The sequence below is a fragment of the Ambystoma mexicanum genome, chromosome 10 (assembly GCF_040938575.1).
Source record: "Ambystoma mexicanum isolate Mex_15411 chromosome 10, UKY_AmexF1_1, whole genome shotgun sequence".
Classification (NCBI taxonomy): domain Eukaryota; kingdom Metazoa; phylum Chordata; class Amphibia; order Caudata; family Ambystomatidae; genus Ambystoma; species Ambystoma mexicanum.
The window spans coordinates 146,011,546-146,036,908 of record NC_090932.1 but is presented as its reverse complement, the minus strand read 5'-3'; the positions used below and the strand labels follow the sequence as shown (position 1 = coordinate 146,036,908).

Below are 25,363 nucleotides of genomic sequence, written 5' to 3'. Positions count from 1 at the left end.
TGAAGAATGCCTCCAACAAAGTTTTATTGGTACTAAAAGGGTAGTTCGCTACCACGCTTCCACCCCTCTTCAGAGGAGGATTTTGAATGGTAAAATACAAGCTGGAGAAGGTTTAGAATCGTTAACTTGGAAGGGAACAAACCCATCTGGACTTATGCAATTTTCTCATATTTCGCCAGCTACATTCATTTTCGGAAAGGAGAATAAGGATAAAGCGCAGTCTTTGCTAGATTCTCCAAGGTTAGAAACCCTTAAGCAAAGTGATTGGGGGGATCATTCCAAAGGGACTTCTCGTTGCCCTAAGTATAACCCCAATCAACCCATTGGGGAAAGCGATTTAGATGACTCTTTTTTTATTATGGCAGATGCTACGGGTGTTTTGCTTAAAGAAATTGTGGATTTAGAGATACCAGCATGTAGATCTGTGCGTAATGAAAAGGGGACAAGGAGTCTATCAGAGGGTGCGCCTTCTAACTTACACCCATGTGATGAAAACAACTACATAACTGGGAATCAACAAGTGGGTATGAAACAATCTCTGGTTAAACCGATTATGGAAACAGCCAACTCGTTTATACATAATAAAATAGCCTCTACTCAAACGGACAAATGGGAGGATTATACAGTGGAAATGGAGGACAAAGCAACGGATCCTCAGCAATTTCTACGAGAAAACCATGTAGTAGAGGAAGATAAACAAGAAATATCTGGTTCAAGTAGGAAGGAGAGAGGTGATTATCTGTTACCACTCCTATCCAACTTACATATTAGTCTAAATTTGGCCTTGAAAACTCTGGGGGAGTCGCAAGAGACTATTGTTGGCTCCATGATAGGTCAACAAGCGGCTTTTAATCAGCTGGTGACTCGTCTGGCATTTTTGGAGGGAATAGTAGAGGGTAAGACCATGAATGAACAGATTATTAAAGAACAGAGTCGATGTGACAAATATAGAAAGGATCAAGATATAAGGTTAACTACCATGGATGCAAAAATTACCACTCTGTTGGAAGTTATGCTTAGAGGAGACGGTCCTACTTCATCTAAGAGAGAGCTAGGGGAACTTGATTCCCAGGGCCAAAGAGATAATGAGGACAACAATAATAATTACGGAAAGAAAATGCTTTCTCCCGATAGTCCTTCTGTCCTCTTAGATGTCATAATGATGGCAACCGAAGGGTGCTCTGAAGAACAGGAGTTGGATAATCTCAGAGCACAAACGCACGTGAGTGTATCTCTTAATGACGAAGAACCCTTGAACATCAGTAGTAAAGACACAAGATCTCCTTTACACACTAGACCAATAAAAGGGCTAAAATGTAAACAAAAGATCAAACATAGAGAAAAAAAATCAGTAAATCAAGATCTGGAATTTAAGCCAAAAAGTAATAATGATGGAATAGTCCCCGTGAATATTTCCGACTATAATATAAATGAGGTGCCCCAATCCCCAGTTGGTAGATGAAAAAAATCAAAAAAGCAGGGTAGGATACTTAAAAAAAGCAAAAACATGCCCAACACAAAAATTAAAGGTAGAAATGCCAACCTGAAAGGAATTAGAAACATCCCGCTCCAGGAAGAGCGGGAAGTTAGGGGGGGTCCTAAGGATGCTCATAAGGAAGATAGTCCTGCCCTGGGCGAGCCGAACAAGAAAGGCCTTGTGGCTAGTGGGGAAACTACTATAGACTCTAATAAGGAAAAGAATAACTTGCTGAAATGTGGCCTTGAGCTCACTCAAACCAAACAAACAAAGATGACAGCTTTTGGCACAATAATCAGTACCAAACACGCCAGAACATCCGTAGGAACTCAACAAGTCAAATTCCCTACGGTTTCTCAAGAAACACTGCCAGCTACAAGTAATACTACCCTTCCCATTAAGGGGCCAACTGAATTGGTAGGGAGGGATAGTGATTCAACCATTAATATCATGGGAGGAAATCCCCAAAATATACAACCTTCCAAACTACAAGATCTGGAAGGTAATGTTATGATCACTTCTGGAGCAGTTCACATAAAGAAGCAATCTACTGTGATTGAGGCCCCTACTAAGATCTGTACAGGGAAAATCGTGGGTTGGATTAACAATAATATAACAGACTCACAGGTTAGCTTGAACAGAACTCATCTCCTAAATCTGTTTAAAAAGATCCCCGTGTTACGAGCTATAACAACAGACAATATAGATGCCATATCTCTTCCTAACTGTAATAATCACAGAATGGTAAGTTGTTTTCATTCGGTGATGGTAGCAGATATGGTGCGTTCCCAAGAAAAAAAACCTTAACTCTTTGGGCTACGATCTATTCTCATTAGTAGATGATAAAGAGGCCAACAACTTTCTTGAATATAAGGAACCGAATAATATTCAAAATAAACAAATTACTCAATTTGATAATAAATCAGAAAATTTGGGTCCAGGATTGGCACTTATTTCAAGCCTCCTGAATAATAATCAGGATTGGTCATGGCTACAGCCGGCACTCAAAACCTTGTAAATATTTAGACAGGATAAGGGGTGTTCCTAACAATATAGAGATCGAGGTGATCTCTTGGAATTCTTGTGGGGGAACGCATCTCAACATGTTTTTGAATAAAAGGGAAAATTATGTACGCCCCCGTATCTATTTCTTTCAGGAAACTATGATGCTGTCGGATATGCACATAGAAGGCTTCTATACCTTTTCTTCGGTAGCTATTAGGGGTCAGTTGGGCAGACCTAGTGGCGGTCTGATTATTGCCATTGATCGTAACTTGGGGTTCCTAGGGGAGGTGATCTTTAGGAGTAACTGGCTTTTGGCTATTATGCTCTCAACGGAGAATAACGTAGAGCCGATACTCCTCCTGAATCTCTATTGGAATCCATTAAAAGTAGACATTGAGGAAGTGGAGGAATCTCTTGATATGATCCTGGGAAGCTGGTTTGAGAAAGGGTTCGGAAATCGCATTATCTTGGGAGGGGATTTTAACTCAGCCTGTGCCGACGGTGCGGTGCTCAACGAAAGAGGGGTATTACCTAGACTCCTCAGTACGATTATTAAAAGAGGTATAAGGTGGGATAATTATTTGGACATTTGGGATTTGGGTCTTTTAGATCATGCCCTAGATTGGAATCTTCCGAAAAATACTTGGAAAAGAGGAAGTAATAGCTCTAGAATTGACTTCTTCTATGTATCTAACGGCTGGAAGCAAGCTTGTGGAAAATTGTCACTTATGGAGGTTGAGTTCAGTGATCATGTTCCCTTATGTTTTTCTCTCTCCATCCCCAACACGGGTATTTATATCAATCCCATGTTGCAGGGTAGAGAGGTGGGAAACAATGGGAGAAGGGTTACTTGGAATAAGAAAATAATTATGAAATTTAATACCTTGGTGTTGGAAAATGTGTCCAAGGTGCAGCTTCAAATTATTAGGGGAGATGACATTGAGTTGGGAGGTTCCTACTATAATATCATACTGTCATGTGTCTATAAAATTAGTATGGCCAGAGATCTGGGGGTGCCGAAACCAAGGGTGCGGGCGGCTGATCCCAGAATTCAAAATGCTAAGCGTACTAAATATAGGGAAATCAAAGCCTTGAATAAACTGTCCATTCCTTTCTCGGAACTTAGGCTGAGAAAGAAAAAAATAATTCAGAAACCCAAAAACTTTATCAAGTCTCTGAGAATGGATCACTATCACGAAACACACCAACTGATGATGTATAATCTATGCAAGGGCAGAGATGTCAAATTTTGGTCTACCGTTAACTCTATACTCACGCCTTCTAAAAATAAATTAGACTGCCCCATTCAAGCGGATGTGTGGACTCGCTTCTATAAGGAAAAGTTCGCTCTATCCCCTAATCTCTCCAGGGAACAGGATGCGAACTTAGGCCTTCCGGTTGTAGGTGAGTGTCTGTGGGATATAGAGGATATTAAATGGGCCATCAACAAGCTCAAATCTTCTAGAGCACCGGGCCCCGATGGCATTCCCCCTTTCGTTATAAAGTCGGCCCCCAGAAATGTGGGCTAAGTTACTCAAACCCATATACGATGATGTATTTAAATATCATACCATCCCTAAAACCTGGTCGCAGAGCATCATAGTCCCTAGCTATAAAAAAGGGGACGCCCTTAATCCACAGAATTACAGGCCTATAGCACTGTTAGATGCAGCGAGCAAAGTCTTTGGTATTTTGCTTTTGAGGGACCTTAATAAGGTTATTAGAAGGAAGGCTTGCTAGAGTAAATTTCAGGTTGATTTCAGAGAGGGCTTGGGAACCAACCTGAATGGGATGATTTTGGCTCACTTAAGAGATACAGTACATCAAACTAAAATGGGAGATGTATATATGGCTTCCCTGGACCTCTCTAATGCCTTTGATGGGGTTATTAGAGCAAAATTGTGGACAAAAATGTTAGCTATGAATGTTCCACGCAAGATTGTCCAACTCTTGGCTCTTCTACATAGTAATACCTCCGTCAGGGTACGTTTATCACAAGAAGGTTCCCTATCCGATGCTGTAGATACAGAGGTTGGGGTCAAGCAGGGCTCTTCCCTTGCTCCCACGCTCTTTAACCTGTTAGTCAGTGATGTGGAGGACATGTGGCAGGGCCCTTCCATTGCTCCGGTCAGGTTGGGGAGCTTGGCTATAGAGTGGATGGCCTTTGCAGATGACTTTATCCTTTTTGATCGTACCCCGAGAGGCCTTCGCAGAAGGATGGATATTTTTTATCAATATGCACTGGCGAATAATCTTTCCCCCAACGCTTCGAAATCCCGAACGATTGTAATTTCTAGGAAGAGAGTTGTTAAACCATGTATCTGGAAGATGGGAGATAATTTGGTGGAACAGATCCAGGCCATAACCTATCTAGGTTATAATTTTTCCAACAAATCTAGCCTAAAGATGTGGAAATTGAATCTCGGGGATAAAGCAGCTAAACTAAAGATTCAGATGAAATTTTTGAGGGCTAAAGTATGTAAATTCTCGCTCTTGCCTATCAGACGTTTCTATCTTGCGAAATGTGAACCGGTTCTTTTGTACGGTTTGGACATTTGTACAAATGACTTGTGTTCCTATCTAAATGTGATCCAGGGGAAACTGTGGAAGGAAGTAATGGGCCTTTCTATGGCAGTCCCCAATTCCATTAGTCGGCACGAGTTATGTCTCATATCACTTAAAGCCAGATACTTGTGGAGGCAACTCTCTTCATTTAGAAAAATACATGATCCTCCGATAAACACCTTATATGAGCTGGTAAATAAGGTAGTTAAATCGGGGGCGGTACTATCTATCAAGAGTTTTAGCGATAGAATGTTTTCTCTGTTGGAATCTCTGGGACTTTGCTTAGATGATCTGATTCAACGACCGGGATTTGTTAAAAAAATGTTATTTAGGTCAGACTGGGTAGACACAGTAAATGATATAGAGTCCCATGTAACATACAAGGAGTATGCTAAATTTTTGCATGCAAGTGAATCGATTCCTCTATATATTCAAAGATTTCCTTGCCAGAGGGTGAGAACCACATTTATGCGTTTCAGACGTAACCAGATGCCCACTTTAGAAAGAATTTTCCATTGGACCCATAAAGAAAAAGGGTCAAATGAAAATTCTAAAAATCCCTCATGTCGATTTTGTGGAGCGACTGACATGACAGAAACCCTTAGGCACCTACTCCTTACATGCACCCATTTTGGGGCTAAACGATCTCTCTACTTTACAGATAGATTCAATGGGGATTGGGAAATGTCGAAGAATCTGTTCTGGAGTCGCTGCATGTGGGGTGTAAATATCTCCCTAATCCCCGCATTGAATTCACTCCTACTTAACATACAGGAGGAATTGGAAGTAAAAAATAAGGAATTTAATGAGCAGAGAGATTAGAGCGGACCTATGGTATAGGAAATGGTATATGAAATGATCTATGGTATATGAAATGTAAACTGTATATAATATGCAGGGAATTTGATTTTATGTCTGGGAACGATTTTAAAGGCTGATAAATGCGTTGAAATCTTTTTATACATAGATATTTGTATATTTGTATATTTGTTTATAAAATGAAATGTATTTTTCTTATTTGTTTGTAATGCACTACATGTTGTATAAGGTTTTATGTAAACTAATCATACAACAATAAAAAAATAAAAAAAAGCTCATATCACTATAAATGTGGTAATACAACATTTCTGAGACATTCAATGTACAACAGATCTTATATGTGACTCTGTGTGCTTCAAGTGCATGACGTTGTGCTGATGTGACTCTTATGTATTTCTATCACTTTGCAGGTTGTGAAGATGATGATAGTCGTTGTCTGCACATTTGCAGTTTGCTGGCTGCCCTACCATATGTTCTTCATGCTGCGGTATATCAACGAGGAGTGGTTCCAAATGAAAGCCATCCAGCAGGTCTACCTGGCAATTATGTGGCTGGCCATGAGTTCTACAATGTACAATCCAATTATCTATTGTTGCCTCAATGACCGGTAAGTGCTCACACACATCTGCTTCTGTCTAGCAGAATCAAAGTTGCATTGTCGATTACCACTCAAACTCTCTGTATGTTTTAATATTTTTATTATGCATATCACACAAAGGAACATTTCAATGGCACGTGGCCCCATTAAAAACACTCTAGAGGAGATGGTGGTATTTACTCTGTATATGGTCATCCCAAATCTGAAACCAACATGACCAATATAAGTATACACTTTCACAATTTAAGAGAGTCCTTCCTCAAATATGACCAACTATCTTAGCAAGTGTCTTCTGAGCTCCCAGAAGAATGCCCGGATACATGTATCCGCAGCATCATAACATTTCTGAGGTTGGTCCCAAAAATGCTTCCTGCGATTCCATTGTATTCAGCAGCAAACATGCTGCCTTTTGTTTTACTCAAAGGTCTTTCTGAAAATGCTAATGGAACTGATAGTGCACACTTGTGCAGGGAAGATGATGTGAATTGGCATTACCCCTGTTCCCAAGGATCTGCCCATCGGGCTGGAACCATGTGAGGAAACGCTAAAGAAAAACTCTTCTGCTGGGTTTACGCACCGCAAGGGACACCCTGCAGCCTGTTCTTGGACTCAGCATTCTGATGTCCATGTAGATTATTGACCTCTATGGACTGTGTTGGCATTGTTTTGCTATTGCTTGTTCACATAGAAGAGCCCCTTTAGGATTCACCAACTGAAACACTGACAGGTGTGGAAATCTTGGGCCTTCTCAAATTCCTGATCCTTCCCGCGTCAAATCAAGAGAACCACCCACATAGAGCATAGCAGCCAATCATGTTCTACCAGATTCTCTGGCTTTGTTGGAATGATCTCCTAATGCAGTCAATTAGGGGTGGTATGTAATACAGGCAGGGCCAACAATTCATACAACGCAAAGCTGGCAAATTAGAGTAACGCAAAAATAGAAGGTCCAAGAATTTTCTAGTGACCGTGATCCACTTCAGTTACTGAAAACAAAAGGCTTGTATGCACAAATAGGACTTCTTGGGCCTGATTTCCAAAACCGTTTTTCAATTGCATTATGCCATTTGTAAAACACTTTTGTAAATCAGGCCCCATTTGCTTTGTTGTTATTTGAATGTTCAGTTTGGTGTTCAAGAGATCAGAAGGGGTGCTACCCAAAGGCCCAGCTTCGTTATTTAAAGCACTTCAATGTCAGTTCTCTAAGTGCCAAGGCATCCCAAGAAGCATGGTTCCTTATAGAGTGCATGCCGTTGGTCGGCTTTGCAATGTGTCCTGCTCATGGACCTGGCAATTTAGAGTTTATTTCCTGTAATCCACAAGGCATCCATGAAGTACTTTTAAGGTCAATGCAGTCGGATCCTCCTGTTTATTGAAAACCAGTTTTCAGCTTAATACAGCTTTTCTAGGTATTATAGAACTGAAAGCCCACTTTTGTCTGGACAACAGTAGGATCCCTTTCAAATATAACAAAGCGATGCCTTTCGACCGTGATTAATCAATACAGATGTCTCTCTTCTCCTTTTTTTCCCGACACTGTATTATTTGCCCTCTCGCCCATTCTACATTATTTCCTCTGCTATGCTCAGCTCTTTTGCACTCCAGCATCCCTTTAGTGTCCTATTTCTTTCCCTTACATCACTCTCTGAGCTCTATTTCTAGCTGCTCATCATGCAGTCCCAAGCTGCCACTATCTCTCATCAATATTGCATTACTCCACATCTTCATTCCACAAGCTTTCATTTGTGATGACATCACATATCTAATGACTGCTATTGTGTGCTGTTATCACTAGTTTGCAACGCTTTAAATTATGCTCAAAATAGCCCAGCCAATCAGGGATGTCGATTTGGAGGGCACTATTTACTGGTAGTTGTTGGGATCCTTACCTGCTAATGCTCTGCAAATATTTTGATGTTTTGTGTGGTTCTTTGCAAAGACACCTCCTGTGTCCTCCACAACAGCCTTTTCAGTCAATCAGTAATGTTAGACCTGTGGACCTGAATGACAATGAAATTGTGAATCAGGTATGAAAAAGCAAATCCAAGAGGCTCGCTGGCATCTCTTGATTTATTGAAACCTTTGCGCACCAGGCACAGTGTGTATTCTTTTGACACTGGTTTCAAACTGTCACGATTATTGGTTTATTCGGTTTACCAAAAATCATGATTTCGTTTTTTTAAATGTCATGCAGCAAGGCTTGTCATCGCACCCCCTCTATTGAACACATCTCCCCGCGCTCAGGACATTTCACTGGCTACCGACCAGCCGACAGGCCTCTTTCAAAGCCATGTGCATTACCCAGCATTCCATCTGCAAGAAAGGCCCTGAATTCCTCCGAAACAAACTAACACACTACCGTCCCACCCAAACCTTCAGATCAGGCTCTGTACTCCTCCTGAGAATTCCCCCTTTAAGATTCTCCACACTAGGAGTGGCCTGTTTCTTAGTCCTTGCACCCAGCTTCTGAAATCACACTCCCCTGCACTCTTTCTCATAGAGGATCACCTGGCCTTTAGGAAAGCCCTCAAAACCTGACCGTTCCCTCCCACTTCCTGATCCTCCTTTTGCCCTGCCCACTCCCGTACTACTTGCACACTAGCTTCATCCAGCAGTCACGCCCCTGCACACTCCCACCCACATATCCTTATCTCGGCTGCCTGCCTCGCCTTCCCTTCATCTTCTGTGATCTGCCACCTCAAACACTGCCTTGGGTGCTGCCAACCCCTTACGGAGGACCCAAGAAGGTACTCCAGTAACTTGTACATGACAAGAAACCTGACAGTAGTCCGGGTCTTGCATCATATGGGCTTGGAGGATGGGCAATGCATCGCACTTAAACTGCATTTTAGGAATAACAACTGGATCATCCGGGAGGAGGACAATCAGGCACAACGGATCCTCTCTCATAATCTGTATGTAATAGCTAAAGCACATGAGGTTGGGCCAGGCTTGCCCAAGAAAACGATGTGAAAGGGGAGCCTTGTTAACACTAGAAGGTATTGGGGATGACAATCTTCATGCTAAGATCCTCTCAGGGGGTCAGTATTATGCAGTAATCTAGAACTTAGAACGTCTGTGAAACGCAGCACTGCTCTTTGTACAGAGATGGAACCTAGGATGCAGACATTATTATTTGTACAGCTAACCCCTTTTCTCCCCTCGCACACTGCACCTTTGTAACTAAGCAGAAGGTACATACTCATGCCACACACCCGGTACACACAGGCAACACAACACTACTGCGCAGCACCTCTTGCATAAGAATGGAGCTACCTTTAAGAACAACAATTCAAACTGTAGCTTCTCACATAATTCTTTATTGTCTTAAACACACCCCACCTTGTTTAGTTCATAGTTTACCTCTGCTGCGCCCGTCCACACGCTTTTCAGACATGGGTGACAAGCAGGGTCTTGGCCACCCTCACATAACTTTAATGGCTGAAATGAATACACACATAATAGCACCCCCAACTTCTCCCAAATTTGCACTCCGATCCCACCAAGGGTGTTCAACCAACAGCACGTTGGGACCATAATTATGTTGAAAGGCGCTATACAAATGACAAAATGAATGAATGAAAAAATTAAATGCAAAATATTGATATGTGTTAATGTAAGACATTTAAAGGATTGACACTATTTTTTGTACAAAAATATGACTTTCATTACTAGTCATTTTTCATCTCCTGCTGATTTCCTAACAAAATACTCTACCCATCCATCTTATTTCTAACATCTCTTTAAACATGTTTCTTATTTAGTTTGTTCCCATTATGTAAACTGTCTTCGAGCCCTGACACAAGTGTGATAAAACAAGGGGAGGAAGTGCAGACTGCAGATTCATCATAGCAGCGAGTGGGAAGAGTGATCGGCTGCATTTTGTTTCACTGTCCACTAATAGGTTCACATATCCAGTCATCCTGCCCCGCCAGTAACCGCAGTATTAATACCATTAGTAGTAATAGTAACAACACTGGGAGTATGCTATGATGCATATGAGAACTAAAGATAAGACCTGGAGAAATAGAAGGATTCAGCATGAAGAATGAACATAAGAAATGATTAAGAAATACACATTGGAGTATGATTGTCAAGGGTTCTGTTGATATCCGACCTTTAACAATTACACAGATATCAACCGAACCCTTGATAATCACAGTCCAATTTGTGTTTCTTATTCAATTCTTATATTGTTAAAGGTCAGATATCACCCTCAAGATGCATTGATGATTATTTCGCTATTCTTACGGATTTAAACAGATCAATAACATTTGTAGCGGAACCCATGAGGGGCTGAATTAGTTAACTGCATAACAAAAACTTAAAGTAGGAAAGGCTGGTGGGCAGATGGATTAAAATCTGACATTTTGATTTGTGATAAGAACTGGTAGCTCCTGATTATGAAAAAAAGTATTCAATGCACATATTAATTTCCTTTTACTTATCAGTATTGTAATAACATTTAATGGAGTCCCTGTTTAACTAAATGCCAGGCTCTGGAATGGGACTTTTTGCATTTTAATGTACAACAGGTTTTGCTTATCTCCCTTCACATGATGCAGAGCCTGTGAAGCACACACTGACACTTTGTTAGATAATATAAACTTCCATATAAATTGTGCATTTTCTACCAAGAACCATGATTTAAAACATTAATTGAATCTGTGCATGAAAAACCAGAAACATCCAACAAAGGCTTGGTGCCTATGTCGGCATATCATGCGAGACATGCGAGACATGTGAGACATGCGAGAAATCCAGCTACGGAGGATATAGTGGGGCTCCTTTTGTATAAAAACGTAATTTGGCTCGAATGGCAAGCGGTGCGCACAAATGAAATGAAGCCCTGCTTGACATGCTTGTGCATCAGGAAGGGTTTAATTACAACCACGAACACTTCTTACCAGGCGGCCATGGTAAGCAGTGTTTCCAATTGGGTTGACTTGTCTTTTTACACGCCCCCTGCCATGAATGCGTGTACAATGGATCCTATGAGGTCTGCCAGATTTATGCTGGAGCATAAAGCAGGTGACATCATTGGGATTGCCAGCATTTGCGCCAGTATGATAAAGCATGCCCGTGCAGCATTTGCGCGGCATGGAGCGGCAGAATTGAGTTGTGTTCCGTCCCTCCTCTACGCCATAAAAATAATTGAAAAAGAGCCATGCCATGATTGCAAGGCGTTCAAACCTTACTCAAGACTTTTATGCTTTGCAATCACGTAATGGCTAAATGGAAAATGAGCCAGAGTGAAAATCCAGCTAGTCCCATCTAAAAGATGCATATTAAAACATGTAATAATACAAGCAAAGTGACACATGGGGGGCTGCCCATATTTGATTACATTTCTGTGCCAACCAATGGTTTAATTGAATCACTTTCTTTGGATACACTGTTAACATTTGTGGTGACAATTACCTGTGGGGCTGGTCTAGTTTGATTACATTTCTGTAATGCTTTAAATAGTTATGGTTAATGTCCATCATTTCTTTAATCTTCAAGATTGTAGTAGGTTGATAGCCCAATTCTTTAGTGATGCAAACTCTTGTTAGCCACTATTTATAATAGGAGCTGCTTTTAATCTAAAAATAGGCATTGGCCTCTCTGAAAAGATGAGGATGTAGCATTTGTGGTGCCATGCCAAATTTTAGAAAATCCTACTCACTGATTGATTACTTCCTTGTAGATTTTTTTATCAGGTCTGTGGAAGTAGATTTGGATGTCACTCCAAGAACAGATAGTAATCATAAACCATTGATCAACAATCATAAATCATTGGTTTTGATTGTTCCTGAGGGAGCAACACATTAGAACTCAGGCTCTGAATATTCCTAGGAAAACTGACAAATGGCCAAAGGTCTCTTCGATGGTCATTGTTCGATCATGTGTGTAAATCTGATCTGATCTGATTGTCAAGAAGAACATTACTAAGATAGAGATTTGTCTCTAAGCATTCTTCCTCTGGCTGTTTTAAAACGAATGCATAGCCAACTCCTAGAGTTTTCACCTGTTATCACCACTAGTGGGAGCTGTTTCCTTATGCATACTACAATAAGACTTCAAGGTCATATAACTGGCAACCAAAATGTGTATTTCAACAATGATAACAAACAGCTAGCTACGGAAAAGGCCCAAGACTCAGATACCACTGAAACAGCACACTTCAAGTTGCATACACTAAAAAAACATACACATTTGAAAAATAAAAACATATAAATAGAAATGCATGTGATTAAGCACTATTTCTCTAATACATGTAATTACTTTTTTGAATGTACTTATGTATTATGTAATTTTTGATTTTAATATTTCTTGTTATGTATCATTATATCAATAATATTCTTCATGTACGTTTTAAACTTTATTTGACTTTTATTTACTTTATTGTATGATCTCATGTCTACTTCAAAACATGATGCATGTGAATTGTATTACTCTGACATGCCTCAGCATTATATATTTGAGTCCAAAACCTGTAAGTAAAATCCAAGAGAAGGGGCCTCATTTCATGTATGTTCATTTGAAAATAAGGGCATCAGTAACCAACGTACCAGCACCCTTTCCGGACCACGATACAATGGGAATGCCGTTAGGGCCACAAATCCCCCGGCAGGCCTGACCTTCTGGGTTTTCAGACCCCTACCGGCACGTCTCTCACTGAAGCACTGGCACCGTTAGCAATGGTTCCTGGTGCTTCAGTGTCTCCATTCCCATGGAGTCCTATTGTACTCCAAGGGAATGGGGATTTACCGTTCCGCCGCTACTTGTGATATTCAGGTGGCACTGGGATATCAGGCGGCAGAATCGGTGTAACAGGGTTGGCGGCAACCATCCGGCAACACCAGCGGGTTACCGCAACCTCGTAATGAGGTCCGTGAGTAGCAGATACAATAATTGTCAGTATGTACTATTTTGAACTTTAAGCAGATTCTGTTAGATTTTGCTTGAGGTTACTACTCCTCCATATAAATGGAGCAAGATCCTTTACAATTATTTTTTTCTATTAACATAAATTACGTTAAAATACATCACTTAATATATTTGCACTCTGAAAATGTCTTCCTTCATGCACGTTTGACTGTGTACACAGACCTTTCCACTAGTATGTAATAAAGAGCTGTGTCAAGAAGATTGGCACTCACTTGAACAGGCTGCACTTTCCTAAAAATTCCATAGAATTTATTTTAATTATAGCTCTGTGCTTAGAACTCTTATCTTGTCTCTCAGGCTTATATTGTCACATCAATCCTGGTATTTGGGTAGCTCACTTTACATCTATTTCTAACATGCTGAATCAGGTAGAAACACATATTGTACACCATCCCATGCTAGACATGAATATTACACCTAATGAATCCTAATAGGATCTGGACTTTAGGGCCCTGGAACAGATGCAGTCTTAATGTACTTTTTTAGCTGTCTAGTGTTACTTTGGTATAATAATTATTCTACTGTATCAAACGATTTTATTGCCTCCAAATCAATTCCTGCTTCATCAAAGCTCCTTTTTTAAAAGGGCTCTAAATCAGAACCCAAAATGCTATTGGCCGATTTCATTAGTTAACACATTGGCAATGTCACTTGCCAGAATTATTCTTAAAAAACTGGAAAAGCTAGGTAGAGAGCCATAACAGTTTAGATGTAGTTTGACCAATTCCAGGCCTTGAGGTCCGGAACACTGACAGGTTTTCAGGATATCCCTCATTAATATGCATGAGAAAGTTAGAATAATTGAATGCAATTTTGTATTCTCAAAATCTGACATATTTCCAGCCCTCAAGGCCTGGAGTTGGACAACCCTGCCTTAGACAAATGTCAATATGGGGTAAGGGCAGGTTTCGGTGCCATTGATAAATGTATTCTCGATTTTAGGAGAACCTACTCATTGCCCAAAATCTGTGATATGCCTTGTCGTTGTAAATTTGCCAAATGTTGGCAATCTGTGAATCATGATAAACTTTGGCAAATCTCAGCTGTATGCCATTGTTCCCTTCTTTTTGTTAGAACATGTTTTTATTTGTTTTACAGAGCTACATATCAACAACCCCCATGTCCCATCCCTCCGTCCCCCAATGATACCCCCGCCAGGATGGCAGATATAGTCTTTGATTCCTTGGTGTTGTTTGAGTTACAGGATGTCTAGTAGTTGGATCTTGTGGGGGAACCATTGGATCATAGTTTCAAAAGAGGATTGCTTCCACAGTGGGCACTAATCACAAGAAAGTCGCAGCATCAGCTGCATATGGTTAACTGGTTTCAAACAGCCTAACACGTGTTTCGAGCTTCAAGCTCTTCCTGAAAATTGCATACAGATCATTTTCTTGTACACAGAACAAAATAATATGCAATGTAAATCAAACCAAAGAAAGGGTCTCAACTAAGTGGGGAGTAGCCATTGGTCATATCAAACCATTTCCATAGAGAGAAACACATACAATTTGTAATGTTCCATCATTTGTACAATATCAGGTAGCGTTATCCATCCATCCATGTCATAATTGCAAGTGGCAAAAGGAAAAACATATCAATCGTCAGTTGGAGGCAGTAGATTTCAGGTAGGAGGACTGCAGAGGATGGAATGGTCGAAAACAAATAATAAAGAAGAAAAAAACAAAGAAGAAATTCCTGTTAGTGGCGAGTTAAGATGGTTCAGCATGTGTGCTCACACGAACACTCACAAAAGCCAATTTTGTATTATAATGATAGGGGTACCTTTTTTTAGAATCTTGGCGTTTGCCACTGGCGCTGAAGAATAAAAGATGAAGAATTGCACGATCATGTTTTGATAATTAAGCTACTCAGAATTTTATACATTGGGGGTGGCTATAAAACCATTGAATCATGTAGTCACTTTAAAGGTATAGCAGGATAGATCCCCAGTTTGCCCGAAAGACTTCCGGTATTCCTTGGATCTTGCAGGTCATCCATTCCAGTGACACAAAACTCCACACTTTCTAGAGCCAGCCTATTCGTTTTGGAGGTTCTTTTTGTTTCCAACGTTGGGCCAATGTCAGCCATGCCACTATGATCAGCGTCATCACCCCTTCTGTTGTTGTTTCATGTAGGTTTTCTGAGTTGGGTCCCATATGCCCGCCAGCCATATCCTATCTTCGAGACCTTTGGCCCCCTATATCATATTCCCCACTTGTTCTTTTATTTACTTCCAGTAGTTTGCTATGACCGGACAGTCCCACCATATGTGCTTCCAGTCCTCTAGTTGTTGGCAACCCCGCCAGCATTTCTCAATTGCGGCGGGATACATTGGCCCTCATTACAACACCGGCGGTAACCAATGGTGCTTTCAGCACCATGGTTGCTGCTGGTATTGTAACGAGTCCGCCAATGGTAAATGGGGAAATACCGCCTCATTCCAAGGTTGGCAGGGTGGTATTTCCCCATTTACCATAGGCCCTTCCCCATTCCAATTTTTGGCCCATAGGGCTCAATGGGACTGGGGAAGGCGGTAATTACGGTACAGCAAATTGCGGTACCGTAATTACCTATAAAGTCCCTTTGCGGGTCCCTACTTTAACGGCTGGTCCAAACCAGCAGTTAAGGTCGGGAGCCGCAAAGGGACCTCGTAATCAGGCGTTAAGGGTTTAACAGCGCCGACACCTTTTACCGCGCCGTTAACCCTTTAACGCAAGGGTCCTAATGAGGGCCATTGTGTGGAGTCTTTCTGGAGTGAGGTGCCACTGGAGGAGGATTTTTTGCCACATTTCTCTTAGTTGTATAGAATGTGTCAGCTTGGGAAATTTGTTCCATACCTCTCTCCATTGGTCTCTTGAAACTGATTACCCCAGGGTCTTTTCCCACCTCTTCATGTATGTCCATTGGAACTCCTCCCCTTGTTCATTCAGGAGTTTGTACAAGTTTGATATCAGTTTGTGGGATCTTGCGTCTGTTGTCATGAACGTTTCGAACCGGGTCAGTTGTCCCGTAGCTGCATCTTTGTTGAGGGGGGACGAGAGCCAGTGTACAAGATGTAGGTGCTGATATTTTTCAGTGGGTTTTATTCCTACCTCCTGAATGCATTCCTGGAATGACATAACCGATTGTCCTTTGTACATGTTTCCTATTTTTGTACATCCCGTATGGATCCAATTATTGTATGCTTTGGGTTCCATTCCTGGTCGGAAGTGTGGATTTCCAAACATTGGAGTAAAGGGTGATGGATAGGTTGTCAGGTTGCCTCATTTGGTCGCTGTCACCCATACTTTTAGTCCTGCCGCATGATCTCACTTATTCTGGTGGTGGGGTGTCTCTATTTCTTGTCTTTCCAGAGTAAATCCGACAGGGGTATCCCAGCCACTGCTTCATCTTGTTTTGCCCATATTTGTTGGTGGGGTTGTGTTACCCACTCTTTTATAACCCTCAGTTGTGCCGCCTCATAGTATTTCCTAAAGTGAGGAAGTGTAAGCCCTCCTTCATTCTTATGGGCTGTCAGTATCACCATCACCATACTTGGAGTCTGGTGTTGCCATATGTAGGCGGATATAATTTTGTTCAATGATTTGAAGAATGGCTTTCAAATTTTTTTCAGGAGCGTCTGAAAGTAATAGAGGAGTTTCGTTATGACAGTCATTTTGAGGACCGCCATTGTACCCCACCATGAAATGCTAAGGGGGTTCCCTTTCGTGAGGTCCACTTTTAGCTTAGTTAGCAGGCCTGTGAAGTTGGCAGTGTATAGTTGCCTCACCAATGTTGTCAGTTTAATCGGTTCATATTCATTGCATCAACTGCCAAACCGTTGAATGCTATACCATTGAAAAAAAATGCATCAACTAAAAAAGCAATGAATGCATTTTTTCAAAAAAAATGTTAATGGGGGTTTCCCCCCAAACCCCTTTTTTAACCTTTAAAACCCAAAATAGTTAAACTAAACCCTTTACCATTGAAAAAAATGCATTTGATGCTTTTTTTTGTCGATGCATTTTTTTCAATGGTATGGCATTCGACGATTTGGCAGTCAAAGCATTAACCAGATATCGTTTAATCCCTAAGTTTGTGATGTTTTCTGTTGCCTCATTCATATGAGTCGTACGGGCTAACTCTGCAATTTCTATCGGATGTGCTGTTAGGTTCAGGATCTCTGATTGGTGTCTATTGATCTTTAGGCCGGATATGGATCCGAAGAGGTCCAGTTCCCCCAGTAGAGCTGGAAGGGATTGGTCCGGGTCGGTTAGGGCCAGTAGCATGTTGTCCACAAAAGCCATCGTTTTGTGCTCTTCTCCTCCCATCCGTATACCTCTTATTTTTTGCTGTGTTTGTATCCTTTTCAGTAACGGTTCCAGAAAAAGTGCATACAGATGGGGCGACAATGGGCATCCTTATTTATTACCTCTGGTCAGTTTGATTTGGGGCGACAAAAGGCCATTCAATGGTATTCTCATTGTGGGTGGTTTGTAGTTGGCCTTAACCATTACCACTTGTGTATAGGCACGTTACAAATGCCATTACAAATGCCATATCATATCATTATTATATATGATTGTCCGAAGCCCATGCGTTCCATTGTATTTAATAATTGTGTCCATTCGACTCTGTCGAAAGCTTTTTCAGCGTCCAGTGAGATCAGAATTGCCGGAGTACTTGTGTGTTCTGCCTTCTTGATGAGGTGGTTCACCCTTCTTGCATTGTCCGCCTTTTTCCTCTTTGGGATAAATCCTGCCTGATCTGGAGCCACAAGAGTCGATACAAGCCCTGAGAGTCAATCTGCTATTATTTTGGTGTAAAGTTTGTCATCTAAGTTGATTAGGGCGATTGGGCGGTAGGACCCTGGTAGTGTTTGGTCCTTTCCTGGCTTGAGGAACATAACTAGGTTCGCCTTGCTCATTGATGGCATTATGTTGCCCTGTATTTTGAAGCTATTGAATAGTTTGGTCAATCGCGGGGCCAGGGTTTCTCAAATGCTTTTGTAAAAAGTCTCCATGTAGCCATCTGGGCCAGGCGCTTTGTTCTTTGGTAGTTCCTTGATTGCTTGTATGACCTCCTTTGGTTGTATGTCCCTCTCCAGCATTTTTTTTCACACGTCAGATATTTGGGGTAGCAGTATGTTATCTAGGTAGGTTTTCTGGCTATCTGTCTTTGATTATCCAATTGGTATAGAGTCTGACACTATGTCCTCATGATCTCTCCCATCTCCTTGTTGGTTGTGTTAATGTTGCCTTGTGGGTCTTTCAACTTCATTATTGTCATCTTCAACCTTTGTCGTGAAGTTGTCGTGCCAGGAGTTTGTTGGCTTTGTTGGCGCTGATATAATATATCTCTTTTGTTCTTAGGAGGGCCTATTCTGCTTTTCTGGTCTGAAGCAGCCCCAGGTGGCCTTGGATATGCTTCATGGCCAGTTTCGCCTTTCTGCTGGGGTTGTTTACGAGCTTTCTTTGTGTTTATGAATGTTTTTCTTCAAGTTCTTCTTCCCATATTGTGCATTGTCTGTCATGCTTGGCCTTCATAGCTATCAGTTCACCTCGTAGAACTGCCTTAAATGGATCCCATAATACTCCCTGAGTGGTGGAACCTGTATGGTTCTCGTGAAGTATGTGTCAATCTTTTCCTGAATTGCATTAACCATTGTTACATCATGCAAGATGTCTGCTGGATATCTCGAGGTCCAAACTTCTCTTTTTGGGCTCTGGATGTTGAGGGTGATCATTATCGGGCGTGGTCTGAAAGTAAGATTGGACCGATTTCTATTTCCGTCACTTTCCCACCAAACCCATCGAGGCCCACATTTAGTCTATTCTGGATTGTGTATTTTAAATGTGGGAATATTGTGTGAAACCTCGTGCTTCTCCCCTTTTTGCTCGCCATAGGTCGTGAAGGGTTAACGTTTCGAATACCTTCTTCAGTGCTTTCAAAGGGGTGATTGCCTCTGTTCGTGTTTTGGTGCTTCTGTCTAGTTTGGGGTGGCATGCCATATTGAGGTCACCCCTCATGATGAGGTCCCCTGTTGCAAATTCTTCCAGTGCTGTGAGAGTTCCTTTGAGGATTCCCTCCTGCCCTGTGTTGGGATGATATACTGAGATCAGGGTGATTGGTCTTCCTTCCAACGTAATGTTTAGGAAGAGGTATCTTCCTTCCTTGTCTGCATGATAATTCTGCACTTGTCCTTTTAGTCTGTCCTGTATTGTGATGAGGACTCCTGCCCTCTTGCCCTCAATGTTGGCTTGATATATGTGTGGGTCCCTTATCCTCATCTGTGATTGTTCACCCTTTTTTATGTGTGCCTCCTGATACATAACAATGTCTGCCTTCATTCTCCATGTCTGTCGTTCCAGTTTTATCCTTTTTGTTGCAATGGTAATTGCCCTGATGTTATGCGATAATATCCTTATTTGCTTCATGGAAGTGTTTTCTATGGTCCGTTAATTCTCATGTTCCTTTCTCGTGGTGCTCCTTTGGTGTTCCATGCTCTAACGTCTCAATTTTCCTTCACCATCCATTCCCTCCCACCACCCCTCTCCCTACTCCCCCTTCCCCCTGAGGGGGGGACTAGAGTCCTACATTCAACCAGACATAGTGTCCCACACTCTTAGCCCCCTATACACTTCAGTTTCCAGTTGTGGGGGGTCCTAAACCCCACTGTTTTCCAAATACGCCCTTCCTCCTTCGCCCTGGGCCTCTGTTTAGTTATTCTGTGTGAATCTTCATCCTTCTGCATGTTTAATTGCTTTTGTCGTTGTGTGGTGTTTTGCTTGTTAATTCTCTTTATGTCATTCTCTGGTAGGTTTTATCTGTCTTTCCTTCCTCTGGTTTTCTTCGACACCATTTTCCATCCCACATCCCTTTGGGGCCTCTTACTCTTCTTTGCTGCTGGTCGTGGGTGTCCTCCTCACCTTGTTGCAGACCCAGGATGTGCTCTTTTTCCTTGCATGTCATTATCCTATATTGTGGTCCTTCACTGGTGAACAGGTGGGCGAATGGGAAGGTCCATTTGTATTTCACTTGATTGGCCATTAAGTGCTGGACCACCGAACCCATTTTACGTCTTTTGAAGAGTGTGGACTGGGTCCTGGCCATTCACTCGTATCAGTGTTGCATATCTCGCTTTGCACAGTATCTGCTCTTTTTGGGAGTAAAAGTTCATGGCCGTTAGTACATCCCTTGTTCTGGTCCACGGTTCTGCTGTTCTTTTGGGGCCAACTCCGTGCAGCCTGTCTGTTTATATTTGTGATTCCATGTCCTCTACCAGAATTTCTATGAAGAGTTGGGTAATCGTACCCAGTAGGTCTTTGTCCTCTATTGACTGGTAGGTTCTTTATTCTGATATTTGATCTCCTTGACCTATTTTCCAAGTCCTCATATTGGACCTCTAATGTGGTGGAGGTGCGTACCTATTGCACTAACACTTCGTCCAATTTCTGCGTGCTCTCTTCCACCTGTTGGTCTATTTTCTCAAGAATGTCAGTTCTCACTTCCAGCTTTGCAATATCTAGCTTGAACTCTCATAGAGAGTGTTTCATGTCATCTCGCAATGGTTGGAACTGTTCTTGAACAAAGAGCAGGAACTGATTGTGTAGTTCTTTGAAGCAGTTCTGCATTTCTGTTTTCATCATCATGTTGTCCTCCATGTCTTGTTGGAGGGTGTTGTGTAAATCTGTTACTGCTACTACTCCCTTTGTTTGTCTGGGTTGGATCCTGTGAACCCCAGTGTTGTTTTAAGTTCCTGTTTTATCTCCTTTGAGGTGGGGACTGCGCTGGGGTTTTAGCTCTGGACTTGACATCAATGCTTTTGTCGTGGGCTATTTGCTAAGTTGTGGCCATGTGGTTCTTGCTGTTTATAGACCCATGTTCATTGGATATATGTTCATCATATAGTTCCCATTCCGCCTCTTTCCTCTGGGATTGGAACACCCTTCACTATCTGACTTATGCTTCTTATGGTCTTTATCATGTTCACTTGTGGAATGGGACTGGGTGTGCTTCTTTGCGGTGGTTGCGCATGATTAGGAGTCCTGTGGCTTGGGGTCTCGCCGCAATATTTCAGGTGAGGCAGTTTTGTTTTGTGTCCTGTCGCCCTTTTCGCGGTTGCCCCCTTCGGTGTTGGTCTTCTCTCGCCCTCTTGTTTCTTTGCCTATCTTTGTGCCTTAATTGTGTTCCTCCCTTTTTGCCATCTCTTATGATCTATGTGTGCAGGCCTCTGTTCCTTAGTCTCCCATGTAGTTTCTTCCCTTCCACGGGGGCCACTTTATGGTACGTGTTGCTTCTTAACCCTTCATTATCCCAGACTATTCCTTTTATTTTGGTCCCCTCGGATGTTCACATTATGCAGATATTGTTTGTACATGTGAATTGTGATTGAGGGCCTTCGCAGGGGGTTGTTATTACTCCCTGCGTTCCGTCTGGTGATATGGATCGCTGTGTCAGCTTGCTTCCAAATTTTGCTACGTGAGTGCTGCGTTGGGTGCTCTTGTTCACTGGAGGGTTCCCCTCATGCACCTCGCCTCCACACGTTCCTCGTTGTGCCTTGGGTGGAGATCAGCGGCTCTGCTGTGTTCGCTGTCCCCGCCTCTGCTGCCTGAAAGCTGGGCTCTCTGGTGCCACACCGTGTGGTCTCTACGGTGTGTAAGGCTTGTGGCTCCACGAGTGTGATGTCCTTTGGAGGCAACGGGGGTTGGGGGTATCTCCCTGCGTTGTTGCATAAAGCTAGGACCCAATTGTATCGCTTCCCTCTCTGACCTATTCTGGGGGAGCGGACCCATTCTTCTTGCTTGCCCAGCTGTACCGTTGCTCTGCTTACGTGGCAGGGGCTCCGGGCGTGCACTCACATGGAGGGTTCTCATTGTAGCTGGCCGCCTCAGTGCTCCTGGTGTCCTCCGGTTCAGGTGGATGGCGTCGGGGTGTATGCTGTTGTGGTTTGAGGGGACTGCTTGCCTCCACCCTGCTTTGTGTTTCTGTCCCTCTCATGAGCCATGGGTTCTTCTGTTCACTCTGCAGGGAGTCTGGGCTTTTCAGATTGCTCCTTCGGCTTCCAAATTTTCTTACGAACACTTCCCTCGGTTGCTGCACAGTACTTCCACACATTGATGTTGGGCTTAGACTCGCTCGAAACACTAGTTTGAGGTGCTAGCTGATGCGGCCAGGCGGGGAGAGACACTTGTTTAAGCTACTATTGATCTTCTTAAAATTGACAAAAAAATATCTTCATATTGGCATTAGCTAAGACTCCAACAGCTTTGCAAGCATTGGCAACAACATATTTTGAGTTTATAGAAAAGCTAGATCTATAAATATGTATTTATTTATTTTTGCATTTATATGAAAGCACTTAACCCAGAGGTGTCTAGGCGCTAGTTACAAAGATATCACACATATGCACAGGGATGTTTATGCATATATATATATTCAATGAAAAAAACTTTGTTAAAGGGACGTTATGGTTAAGTTGCGCTACTAAAAACCTATGAAATTCAGTGCAAAAACGTTGTAAAAGAGACATTATGGTTCTAAGTAAAACTGAAAAACTCCTGAAATTCGCGAGTTATGGTAAGCTAAGCAACCATAACTCGCACCACCACCATGCACTGCTAAGACTAACACCCAGGACATCAAAGATGACATCACAAATATCATTGACGACATTGAATTTCATAGGTTTTTGTGAGTCCAACTTAAACATAACGTCCCTTTAATAAAGTTTTTTCAGCAAATTTCATAGGTTTTTACCAGTGCATGCTATTTTCCTACAACTTACTAAAATCATACTTACCCAATATAGCAATATCTCGTCCAGTTTCCAAAGCTTCACCTTAGAACTCTGCCATTTCCCACCATCAGGAATAATTTTTAACACTTCTATACACTTCTTGCAACTATTTCAACTACTTTTTCATCCGTAGACGTCTACGAACATCTGACTTCATAGTGGACCTTCCGGATGGTGCCACATGACCATACGATGGCGCGCAGCATTATGATGTGTCTGAGAACCCGTCCACACTTCATGATAAGATCTCTGCGTGACGGATAGTTCGGAACGGCATTTTCTACTGATCTAGGAACTTCCAACTTCAAAATTTCCCTTGCACAGCTCCAACACCTATTCCTACTCATTATCCACTAACAATTTAGTACACAGTACATACTTTTAGCAAAACTGCTATTTATCTTAAAATGGCATCAGCTAATGCCATCCCTCCTCCCCAAGAGCCACTGCCACTGCTGTAATCAACGAGCATGAGAAACAGACCCCCTAACTTAGAAATAATACACACGCAACATTTTCCCTTCTCCACCTACGCCTCCGTATTAGTGTTTGGTTGCTCTTCCCTCATTTCCCTCCCCACCTTTCATTCTCAGCTCTCCTGGCAAAACACATACATACAAAAACAACAAATGACATATTCCTTTAGGAACCACCTTTCACAGTTAAAAAATAGAACTAAAAAAAAAAAATTGGATAGACTCCATCTACTTTAAATTTCTCAGTAAAGTACATAGACTAAATAAGATTTTCCAACATTTCCATTTGCATTTTGTGTTATGCTAATGGGAATATTGTGGCGTTCATCCTCTGTTAGCAGCCCAAGCGAAGCGAGGGTGGATGATGAGGTCTCTGGACCATTAGCCCCCCATTCCAGCCCCTGAAATGGGGGATGAAGGTCATTAGCACCCTAGGTTCCCAAAGCGGGAACCCGGAGTGATAAAAAATAGGGTTTTTCTTCCAACAGCGTCCCAGTCTAGAAAGGAAAATCCTTTTCCAGGATGGCCACCATGGAAAGGGAAGGTGAGGGTTCCATACAGGGCCCCTTTTCGCTTTCCATAACAGCCTGCAGAAGGCAAAAAGAGAACCCTATGACCATATTACCACGAGCACATTTTTCTTCCCTTTCAAATCTATCCTAATTTCGAATAACTTTACCACAAAACCAGTCCCAGGTGGACATGGCACTTTAATCCTATGTTTTGTCCCTTGTGGTCATGGCCAGTAGCCAGATTGTCTGGATCATGAACTTATTCCATGACCCGGACAATCTGGCCACTGCCCATGGCCACAGGCTACCCCTGAGTTTTTTTGTAGCTGCCTTATGACACTTGTCAAATAATAAAACACTGGCACATTTGCAAAACCATGCTTATAGGTCCTTGCCAATGCTTCTTACGCAAGTTTGCTGGAAATCCACCCATGTTTTATTTTTTCAAACGTGTCAAATGTATGCACATACAATCATCATATAACCTAGCCCCTACTTGACAAAATCCATTTAGACTTTACGAAAACATCTAAATCTAGATCTATAATCTTTTTGCAAACCTTTGTGTAGATTTGTCAAAGGCACCACATTTATAACCCTTTACAGTAGTTTGGGACCCCCACTCTAATTTTGCTCCCTCTTGACAGAATCCCACCAAACTTCGCAAAAACATGTATATCTTGATCTATTATCAGTTTGCAAAATGAAGTGTATATTCGTCAAATGGCACCTCATTTATAAGCCTTTGCATTATTTTGGGACCCCCCTCTAATTTTGCCCCGCCTTCACAAAATCCTACCAAACTTCAGAAAACCTTTTATATCTAAATGTATTATCAGTTTTCCAAATTAAGTGAGGATTCGTCAAATGGCAATTAATTTATAAGCCTTTACATTATTTTGGGACCCCCCTCTAACTTTGCCCCCTCATTACAGAATCCCACCAAACGTTGCATACTCACTCAAAATCAGCCCAGCAATATACATGCAGTGCCATTAAGTGGCGCCAAAGTTATAAGCCATCCAAGAACTGCATTTCACCAACCCTGTAATGCTAAGGTGTTCGTAAACTTTCACAGGACTGTTCCCGAACATCAGGACTGTTCACGGACTTGGACTTTCGCGGCAAAAAGCACCCTTTTATTTTTGCTTCCTGCAGTCATATCCCATCCCATCCTCATCACCCCTCACCTCCCAGAGA

General features: G+C 42.0%; 1 protein-coding gene across 1 annotated transcript in view; it reads left to right on the top strand.

Annotated features, from left to right (window-relative positions):
• The window catches only part of TACR1 (tachykinin receptor 1), a 2,197,909-nt gene that overhangs the window by 2,134,364 nt on the left and 38,182 nt on the right, over positions 1 to 25,363 (top strand). Inside the window, exon 4 of the mRNA XM_069617632.1 lies at positions 6,277 to 6,473. Within this exon, the coding sequence (XP_069473733.1) occupies positions 6,277 to 6,473 (197 nt within the window). The remainder of the gene's footprint in view (positions 1 to 6,276; positions 6,474 to 25,363) is intronic.